Below are 10510 nucleotides of genomic sequence, written 5' to 3' on the forward strand. Positions count from 1 at the left end.
AACATCCCATGCACATACGCTAACTGCCGTAACACTCACGGCAGGGGACTAAGACGACTAGCAAAAATGAATGGCATTTCATCACAGCTTCGTACCAGGTGACAACGCCATGTTGTAGTTTCGTATCGACCAGGAAAATCCACGCCGCATTGTGCGTAATATTTAAGAGCCCATCCTTTCTCTTATTAAGACCTAAAAACATCAACATCCAGATTGAATTCTGCTATGGTTCACTATACCCAGGATTGATTCAGCCAACAAAAATGCCAATCATTACTGATCAGGGGAAGAAATTGCTGGGCGTCCAAGTGGTCTGCCTCGCTATTGTTTGGTTGCTCATTACACCTCTAAGAGTGTTGTCCAGGGTGTTGACTAAGAAAAGATCAAACCAGACCTGGAAACAAATGCCTTGGATGGAAGACGCGTCGATGTTTGTGGCCTTGGTAAGCCAGACGGGTTGATGCTATTCACTGTGCAAGTTGTTGAGTTGACGGTTAGACAGTTGCTCTACACGTTGATGGCTGGCTTCGCTTTGGAGGGAATCATTGATGGTGGAATCGGCAAACACACATCCGACATCCCCTTGGAAGAGGCGTCCATAGCCTTTCGGGCATGGTTCATCTGTGAACTGATATACGGTCCGCTTAGTGCCGTCGTCAGAACGTCAATTGCACTTCTGCTTCTCCGTCTGAATCCGTCTAGGATCCAAAAACGAATTTTATACGTCTGCATGGCTATTGTATATGCGTTCACCGTTGTGTACTTCCTCATCAACTTGCTGCAGTGCAGCCCGCCATCGTACTTTTGGGAGCAATTCCGCAACTTCGACATGGCAGGAAGATGCGACAATCCACATCTACTCCCGAACGCAGCAATTGCACATAGTGTCATAGCCGCCACCAGTGATTTGGTCATCTCAATCCTGTCCACCTACACAATAGCAAGAAGCTTCATCAATTCTCCGACGGACACGACATTGGAAGAAAAACGGCGACAAGGAAGGGTGCAGACGGCGATGGTGGTGCTACGACGCAACAAGACAAAAGTAGTCATCATGATTTTCTTAGGCCTCGGAGGCACGTGAGTCTTTGATTCCGAATTGATGATCTGTTGATAGTGTTGAGTGCTTACAACCCCAAGTGCTGGCGCAATAATGCTGGCTCGCACCCGCTACATCAAAATTCTTGAGATCACACCGGACTTTCTGTATAGAACTGTGTAAGTTTCGTCTCTATCAGCCGTACCGGCTTGGCGTCGGATGTCATCGCTATAACAAGTCGCAAACAGGCTGACAGGCTAAAGTGATGTTGCGGTGTGGTCTATCATAGAGCCATGCGTGGGAATAGTGGCAGGAAGTTTGCCGTACATCAGGCCACTGTTCCAGCATCGTTCAACATTGAAAGACAGCTCGAATTCCATCACGTTAGTCAGCGACGCGTCGCCAGCTACTGGAGTACGAATTCACCAGGACTATGCTGTGGAGTATAGGTCGGCCACGCCGCAAGACCATCTAGGTACTACAACAACGTGCAAAAAGTGGCTTCATGCGCCTACGGGTAATATCGTACCCGTGCCGCGCCCCATTTTATTTGCAACTCGCAAGCTCGCATCATACAAAGATGGTGCTGGACACCAAAATAGCCAGGATACCGAAACAGTCACTTTTTCGACCCGTCTGATTTCAACGGCCTATACGTCAACCACTTGGTCCTCGTTTGACTAGTTAGTATGGAGGCACTCATCCAAGAGGCTCTTCAATACATTGATGACTTTCCCGGTGCGAAGGTGGCTAAAGTGGCTCGAGAATTCGGTGCACTGCGCACAATCGATTGCGATACCGCCTCCAGGGCCGGCCCCCAAAAGTAGGTCAACCAGCCTCAAACCTGAAGCTTTCGCAGCCAGAAGAGGCGGCATTGTGTCGCTACATCGACCATATTAACCTTACCGTACGCTCCGAGCTCATGACTAATGCAGTAAACCACATCCCGCGTGAACGTACCGGTTACGCCGCTGTCGTAGTCGGCACCAAGCGTCCGCTCTCGTTTTCTGAAGCACCACGGCCATTTCAAGAAACTTCAAAAAAAGCTCCATTCTGAGCGCCAAGCTTCTGAGGATCTCGGGCGGGTCAATCAGTACTATCAGAGTCCCCGGAAGGTCATACATACAAGACTATGGCATACCTCCTAATAGTATATGGAACATGGACGAGACCGGATTTCGAACCGGAGAAGGCAAGGATAAATTGGTCATCACTAGACGAAACGGAGCTCATTATTTTGGCATTCCCGAGAATAGGAAATCCGCTGCTGCCACTGAGGCTATCTCTGCAAGTGGGCACTTCGTTCTGGCCTTCTTAATTCTGTCAGAGCAAATGCACATGGCTTCATTGTATGAGATATCGGAGCTAGATGCTGACACAGCCATCCAACCTACCCCTACGGGCTACTCGAATAACGAAAGTAGTCTGGAGTGGCTTCAACTTTTTGACAAACATTCAGCAGACCTCAAAAGTTCGAGGCGTCTCCTGATTCTTGATGGCCACGGCTCACACCACACGAGGCAGTTCACCGAGTATTGCGATGAACACGACATCATTCCCTTTGGCATGCCTCCGAATCTCACGCACGTACTCTAACCTCTGGATGTTGTCTTTTTTCAACCATTGAAGCACTACTACGCCAAAGCGCTGGATGCTATGGTCCGAGACGGCCTTGTCAATATAACCAAGTGCTAGATTCTCAGGCGGCCTTGTCAAGACATGTATAACCAAGTGCTAGATTCTCAGTGGTTGCAAAACATGAATGCAGGCCAACCTCCTGAGTAAATTCAGGTGGTTGGGAAGTAAAGATAAAAGACCTGAACTATGCACGTTAGATAATGGAATACGACAGGCAAGAATACATCAAAATATTTTTATCTCCATAATAGTGCCACCGCATTTCTGGCAAATGTTGAAGACGAAACAGCATACATGCAGGGTCCAGCCTCCACCTTCCATAAATAGACTACCTTGGCAGCATCTCTAGGTTACAGAATCAACGCACTCTTTTCATCTGTGTCCCGCTGTGACGTTTAACAGAGTGCGCAGGCGGTGGTTTGAAGAGGCAGCAAAAGAGGCTCGTAAATAAAGGGCTTCCGGGAGCCTGGGGAGAGTACAAGTATGCGATTCCGAGTGTAACCGATGGTGGCTCGGCTTGCGCTATGGGAGCCTGGGGAGAGTGGAAGTATGCGATTCCGAGTGTAACGGGCTGAGCCCGATGGTGGCTCGGCTTGCGCTATCGCCAGTAAGCGAGATTAGCACAGGAGCTCAAGAACTCCTCGAACTCCCCTTTTCTTTCTTTCTTTCCTTCCTCACCTTGCTCCCCTTTTCTTTCTTTCCTTCCTCACCTTTGGATACTCGTAGTACTCGTCTAGCTAGTTGTCAGTACACTCAGCTTGAACCGTTACACCGAGCACGGTAGACGATGGTTGAAGCGATTTTTAATTTAGATGTTCCGAAACGTGGCTATTGCGGTGTCTAGCGCCATCTTTGCATGGTGCGAGCTTGCGAATTTCAAATAAAGTGTGGCGTGGCACGGGTATTTACATCATCGGACGCTGTCTAATCTGACTGTGATGATTCGGAGCAGTAAAGCTCTTGGCGAACCATGTGCCGTAATGTAAGTTGCTGCGGGGCCTTGCCATCCTCAGCAGACATGTGCGACTCATAAAAATTGCTGAGTTCTTCAGGCGTTGAGGGCTTGATTTTGACGACCTGGAGAAGATTCGCGACGGTAGCTGCAAGATCAGATGCTGCGGTGTTCAAATACTCGGGAAATGACCTCTTTGCAGCAAACTCTCCACACTCAAAAATAAGCCTTTTGCATGTTGTACGGATATGCCTTCTCAATATTTTCTCGGCATTGGTTTGGTCATGCTTGTTCAAATCGGTCACAATGTGGTTGATGGCGTCCACGACTTCCGCGGCCGAATCAAGCACGTGCGCGTCGGCCGCTCTGTTATGTACGACCCAGACCAGCCAGTCAATAGAGATGCAGAATTCTACGTAGGAGATGTCCCGGACTTTGCCATCGGCTCGCATGGTCTCCTTTCCCCAGGACCCCTGAGCGACGTCATGTTCCATCTTCTCGTCTTCAGGTTGTTTCTTTTTGTGCTGCTTCTCACAGCTCGTTTTCAAGTACATAACTTTACTCTCCAGGTACTGCACTTTCTCTTCCAGCTTGTCGATCATCGCAGCACTTGATTCGCAAAGGGCCTTCATGTCATCGAGGAGCTGCTGTCGCCAAATGGTTGATGGCGTCGTCTTGTTTTTGTGTATCCAGGAGGACATGGCGTATGAAGGTTCAGAGGTGGATCTTGATGAAATGGCCATCTCAGGCCTGATGATGGAGTGCTGCAGTGACTAATATACGTAAACGCTCTATTTTTGTGGCGGAAATAATCGCTGCCATATTAAGGGTTATAACGTGAAGTCAATGTGACAAAGACGCTGTTCCGAAAAAGAGGATATCTATTGAGGCTCGATACACGTTGTCACGTAATGAGACTCATTTTTAACTAAGTTTCTTCACAAAATTATGTATTCTTGTCTCGGGTGGAGATCTGAATAGAACCCGTACGCGGGGGAGTTGGTGGCCATGGCGTATGCTCTGAGAAACCTGCCCGATATCAGCCACCGCCGTGGAGCACTCTTAACGACCAACAAGGCGGTTGCCCTTAGTCTTTTTCAACCCCCAACAGCACTCCGGCCAGGAATACATCCGTTGCATCTATGACAGTATCAACAAATTTTGGAGGGGCGGAAACGGTATATTGGTGTTCTGGATACCCAACACTGAGAAGAACGAGCTCCTACGATCAGCCAAGCGAGAAGCGAGGCAAGCGACCAAAGAAAGCGCTACCCCTCAAAAACAGTTCCCTAGAATGAAATCTACAACATTGAACCTTGAAAAGAAGAGACTAACCGCTGAAAAGAGTTTACCAGATGATGTGGGCAAACACTCAAAACGAGTGGACGCGGCCCTCCCAGCTAAACATACTCAGGAGCTACATGATAAATCGGCCCTGGATTGAACGCAACGTGTTGTCCCAGTTAAGGACGGACATTACAAGACTACGGAGCTCAATATATCGAATAAAAGCAACGTCATCCAGCCTATGTGCCTAGGGACGTGAACAAGAGACCGTAGCGCACTTCCTATTCCGGTGCACAAGGCGGGACACATGCAGAAGGGAGATGCTTCAATGCACCGAAACTCAACAGGAAGCCTTTCGTTCTATTTTGGAGGAAAATCACCTCTAGACGGACCAGATTGGAAGCCAAATCTAAAGGCAGTGCAAGCAACGATTCGCTTTGCATTGGCCACTGGACGTCTTGAAAACAAGCGACATACACAAACTACTACACTCACTCACTACTAACTCACCCCAAACTCACCACTAACCCACCATTGACACCAATCAACACCTCGTGTCAAACATAGCAGACGCCGCTTCAGCTGGCATAGATAGGATCCTGAACACTAGGGGAATAGGCTCCAATCTAGTCCGCTCTGAAAAAACATAAAACACGAGGAATCGTAGCAAAGAAAGAGAATATGCGGACAAGAGCAGAAATTGGACGACCAAGACGTATGGGCTTCGATAAGGTAAAGGCAAAAGTTTCGGATTGTGCATGTACTAGAGGTTTATAGTTGCCCCATTGGGATTTTCCCACCGGGCGTAATGAATGAATGAATGAATGAATGAACACCATGCATAAGCTTTTCATCCGAACTATTTAATTGATACAGGGGAGTTCAGGTTCAGCATCCTCCAATGGACTAAAAATTATTCGACAACTCGGCAATTCCTAGCTCCCTGTGAGAGATACTTTCAAATACCAAGACTGCACTAGATTATATGTTCCGTCAAATATTAATTAATGGACTCTAAGATCTGGAGATCAGAATGTGCAGAATAAATTCAAATTTGTTTGGGGTTCCATGGTCTAGTACAAAGAATCTTATCCAGACACTTAATGTAAATAGACAGTGGACGATAAATGTTATTGATATTAACATGTGTAAACGTCAGATTGGATTTATTCATTAATATTTTATTTAAAAACGTGCAACTATGTTGCATAGATTCACGCCATCTTAAATGATGTCACAATCAACATCTCTGTACCGAACGACCAAGACAAGAAACGCTCGATCTCAAGATCAGCTTCGATCTAGTTTATTAGTTCACAAACAGTCCATTTTAAAGAGAGCTGAAGAAGTATTACATCATCAAACATATGGAGTTCCACTGCCCAAGACCCCCATAGATATTCTAACTCCTATTGTATCTGCATTGACTGGATCGAGTACTGTTATTAATGCAGAAACAAGACCTCTATATACTATAGGTATATGGAGAGAGAATATTAACACTATATATCGATTTTGTTTTATACAGCCTGAGATATCTTCAATGACTTGTTCAATTTCTGCAGCATGGAAACCTACGGCAGAAACAGCATTAAATGATATTAGCCACATCTATCCTAATGCTATACCATGTACTCTCTCTGCTAAGAACAAGCTTCCGCAGTTTTCCGGACGGATGACATCTGTTGCTTGTACCAGCAAAGCCAGCATGGATGCTGTCTTCTGACTGGCTAGCCCCTGACTGAGGCCCACTTATCTAGAAGCTATCACCACCACCAGCGGTGGCGGCGATAGCTCAACACAAGCAAGAACAACATCATGATCACCAGCGCGTAGCCGTTTGTGCCTGTGATAATTATCACCCGAATAGAAGCCTTGCGCTTCCAACAACATCATATGTTGTTGATATTCTTCCATTTTCTGTTTCATGGGGATTCGCTAATATTTCTGGATCTTATTTTTTGTTCTTACGAACTGATGATACCATTGGTCAAGTTGTGTTGACTCTGTCCAACATAATGTGCGTCTTTAATTGACACTGTGTATTTTCTTTGCATGTGTTGCAGCTGGAAGGGTAATTAGCGTATAGCTTGAGCGCACTCGGCATGGACCGCATAGCCAAATTTGGAAAACTTCGGTGATAACTTTGTGGTCGCTGTATAAACCAGGACTCTGCTGTACCAGCAGAATTATATCGTCTCTCGCTCCAAATGTACCCCGCTCCCAAATATACTTAAACTTTGCTATATGCATGTATTATTGTTCACACATCCAAATCATTTCTCTAGAGCTACCTAATTTAGCACATCATTTAATTTGGAGAAGCTCATAGAGTAAATATTGGTGCGACTATATAGCGAGGTCGGCATCATTTAATTTGGAAAGCTCATAGAGTACTGGTGCGACTATATAGCGAGGTCGCGACGATGTCGTGTCAAAACGAATGCCTATGGCTTCTAAAAGTCACAGACCTCAATGGGACCGATGGCTCAAGTTGTACGACAAAGTAAACTCGAGGAGTCCCTTGGAACTTCTCCTCCGCCGTCTGGAGGGCGACGATCTCAAAAACTTCGTTGGAAAAATTATCAACGCCCTTCATAGGGCCTCTAAGAAGAAAAGTTCGTGTACTGACGATAACGACGCGCGCGCGTTGACATTTAAAAGTGGAACGGAGAAGAAGAGATGGAGTGAACTGTACAAGCATGTTGGCGCCAAAGAGCACTTGGAGGCCATTCCTGACGAAGAGCGCAAGGGGGACGCTCAGAAGCCGGTTCATAATCTTACCTCGGCATTTCAGAAAATGGTAAATGAGATGATGCTTTCCGTCATGAAGGGTACTTGGGAGCTATTACAGAATGCATACCCAACTGAAGACGGAGTCAAGGCGGATATTGACCTACTAGTATTGGGCAAGTACCTTGGGGCTCTGCAACATGAGTCTTGGCAGCCAACTGCGGCTCAAGTGAGAGAAAATTACGGCTTGGCCTCAGCTCTCTCCGACAGCGGGCTCGCATTCTTGTTACAGTTTTATGCCGCCAGTCTAGGTGAGAGCCTTGACAGCCGCTGTTTAGAGAGTAGGGAAACCATGCTCACTGCATATGAACCTTTGATACAACCATACGTGCAGAAAATCAATCCCTGGCTGGCTCGAAATGGATTTCGAATAGAAGCTGGTTCAGAGTATCAGTTCGGGAGCGGAGCCGGTGGAAACAGACCCGCAACAGACACGGCAGAAGAAAAAGCTGGCGGCTCCAGAAAGCCGTCCATCGCCTCCCGACATCACGACGACAGCAAATCGTTAACCACTCCAGTCCCTGAGAGTCCCTTGAAGGGGTCAGTGACAAAAGCAACTACCACAGACTCCAACAACTCCGACCCCCCAGACCAGTGGAAAGAAACAAGGGACTTTGTGGAGCTTCTTAAGAAATCGTTGGCCGAGCATGGCGTACGCCACGACCAACAAAACACTCCGCCTCCCGATTGCTCGACCTTGGGACAAAATGTAGCTGTATCCTCTACTGGTGGGCCAGCGGGACCGCGACCACTTGAGGGTGATGCATCTAAATCGCAGGCTTTGTTGTCGGGCGAGAATATAAGCTGCCTAATAGGGGACCAGTTTACTGATGACGACCTCGCCAATAGAAAATGGGCGCCTAGCCAACATGACATTAACAGACTAGGAGGTGTAGTCTCAAACTTGGATGAGGACGCGCTTATAGAGGTTGTACAATTCGCCGTCACCTGCGCCGTGGAAAAGACGGATATTCTCAAAGCACTCCAGCCCCTGCTCCCAACGTTTTTGCAGTATATGCACTATGTGGCACGAAGAGCCCTATTACCGCACGGTTTCGAAGCACTGTGTAATGCGGGCGTACCTCTCCGGGAGTTAGAAGACATACTTTCACTGCAGGATACAGGTATATTGAGGACAGCCATGGAAGAGCGCTTTCACGTTAGGAATATACTTGATGCCTGCTCATTGCCAAACAGGGATGATGTTGAGAATTATTCCAGCTGGTTTTCTAATCTCAACAGCGGCCAAAAGGAAAAGGAGCTGCGAATATCTATGAGGCTGTGCAATAAACCCGACAAACCTGACAGCCGGTTTCGCAGGAACCCCGAGCTTTTGATAGCACCCACCCTGGAGCAGTATCATATACACGCCCATAAAGCGTTATTGGAGATAATGGAGAGTAGACCACAGTCCAAAGCCGAGGCTGTTAGGGGCGAAGACGGCTGCTCTCCCAAAACACGTAAAACGGCCAGCAGAAGTGTGGGTGCGGCAAATGGGAAGGAAGAATTGATTGAAATGTCTAATGCTGAAATGGACGAGGAGGTAACCGAACAGACCACGGCAGTCGACGACGAGCTCCAAAGAGGCCCCAGGCCTTCTACACGGACGGGAGCGAAGGACCCAATTAATACAATTGGTTCTGTTGACGCTGGTATGATTGAGGCTGGGTCGCCGACCAAAGCAGTGGACAAAGTGGACAACGATAAAGTTGACCCTAACCGCAAATTGACACCTGCTGAGATAAATTATTTCAAAGAACAGACTGGAATTTCCCGCTGTCACGCACGGGACATTATAAAGGTTTTAAGAACTCTAGAAGCTTCTGAGACAAATTACGATGGATGGCCAAGGGCAAGATTATTCGATGCATGGAAGTCAAGGAAAGAACTTGTAGTATAATTGCTGCAGGATTGTCGGAACCATGTGCGGCCATTGAATGAGGGAGTTGGGAAGTTTAGCGAAGTTTACACGGCACGTCGTACCATTGCCGGGATTCAGAACGAGGTTGGACAGCCAGACTAGCAGGTTGTGGCTTTAATACCATTGCCAGGGTTCAGAACGAGGTTGGGCAGCCAGACTAGCAGGTTGTGGCTCAGTCCTTTAGCCTAGCGTTGGAGCTCGCTGGCTCAGGGCGTGGTGAGGAGCTGGATGACGCCGAAGAAATGCCTGAAGTGGATATCAATAGAAATGCGCCAAGAAAGACAAGGAGGAGCATGTTCGCAGTGTTTGAAGGCTTGATTGACATGGAACCTGCGGAAGAAGTTTCAAAGATAAACCGACATTTGGCCACTTTGTGCGACGAGTCTATCCGAAAAGAAAAAGACAATACAACGAATTATTCCGCTAAGAGACTGCTCCCTGAAAGGAAAGCTAAACGTAAGCGGACAGGCATTCGGAACCTCAGGAATTGTACGGGATGTGAACTTCTCAGCAAGGTCAGACTTGTGCAAGCGCAAGGTATTGCGCTTTGAGGATATGGACAAGGGATTGTAGACAGTGAAATGTGTAATCATTTAGAAACCTTGGCACTTGGTATTAATAATAATTGAATTTACAAAGGCATGTTTTGCCGAGACGGACAACAATGAATTACACAGCGAACTCTGCACCAACTGATAAGTTGAGTTGTGTGGTCGCATACGATAGCTTTGATATTCGTCGGTGATTTTGCGCAGCACCATGTCCTAACTAAGGCTGCCGCACAGTCAAATTTTGGCTTAAAACAGGCCAGACAGGGCGTTAGCGGTGTGAAAGGCCTCTAGCGAGTTGATTCAATTAACTAGTCCCTGTGCTATTTACT

The 10510-nt window shown here is 47.2% G+C and overlaps 4 protein-coding genes across 4 annotated transcripts; 3 read left to right on the top strand and 1 right to left on the bottom strand.

Annotated features, from left to right (window-relative positions):
- Window positions 1–263: 263 nt before the first annotated feature.
- Window positions 264–1222, top strand: MAA_10175 (P-type ATPase; the record flags this gene model as incomplete). Its single annotated transcript, XM_007828173.2, has 3 exons — window positions 264–443; window positions 503–1080; window positions 1141–1222. 3 exons carry the CDS (start codon window positions 264–266, stop codon window positions 1220–1222), a joined length of 840 nt encoding a protein of 279 aa, XP_007826364.2.
- Window positions 1223–2200: 978 nt separating this feature from the next.
- Window positions 2201–2635, top strand: MAA_11766 (uncharacterized protein; the record flags this gene model as incomplete). The annotated part of the gene is made up of 1 exon (XM_011412804.1): window positions 2201–2635. One exon carries the CDS (start codon window positions 2201–2203, stop codon window positions 2633–2635), a length of 435 nt encoding a protein of 144 aa, XP_011411106.1.
- Window positions 2636–3601: 966 nt separating this feature from the next.
- Window positions 3602–4330, bottom strand: MAA_10176 (uncharacterized protein; the record flags this gene model as incomplete). Its single annotated transcript, XM_007828174.1, has 1 exon — window positions 3602–4330. One exon carries the CDS (start codon window positions 4328–4330, stop codon window positions 3602–3604), a length of 729 nt encoding a protein of 242 aa, XP_007826365.1.
- Window positions 4331–7365: 3035 nt separating this feature from the next.
- MAA_11767 (uncharacterized protein) lies at window positions 7366–9609 on the top strand (the record flags this gene model as incomplete). The annotated part of the gene is made up of 1 exon (XM_011412805.1): window positions 7366–9609. One exon carries the CDS (start codon window positions 7366–7368, stop codon window positions 9607–9609), a length of 2244 nt encoding a protein of 747 aa, XP_011411107.1.
- Between the last annotated feature and the right edge of the window lie 901 nt (window positions 9610–10510).

Source organism: Metarhizium robertsii (assembly GCF_000187425.2).
Source record: "Metarhizium robertsii ARSEF 23 chromosome Unknown MAA_Scf_20, whole genome shotgun sequence".
Lineage (NCBI taxonomy): Eukaryota > Fungi > Ascomycota > Sordariomycetes > Hypocreales > Clavicipitaceae > Metarhizium > Metarhizium robertsii.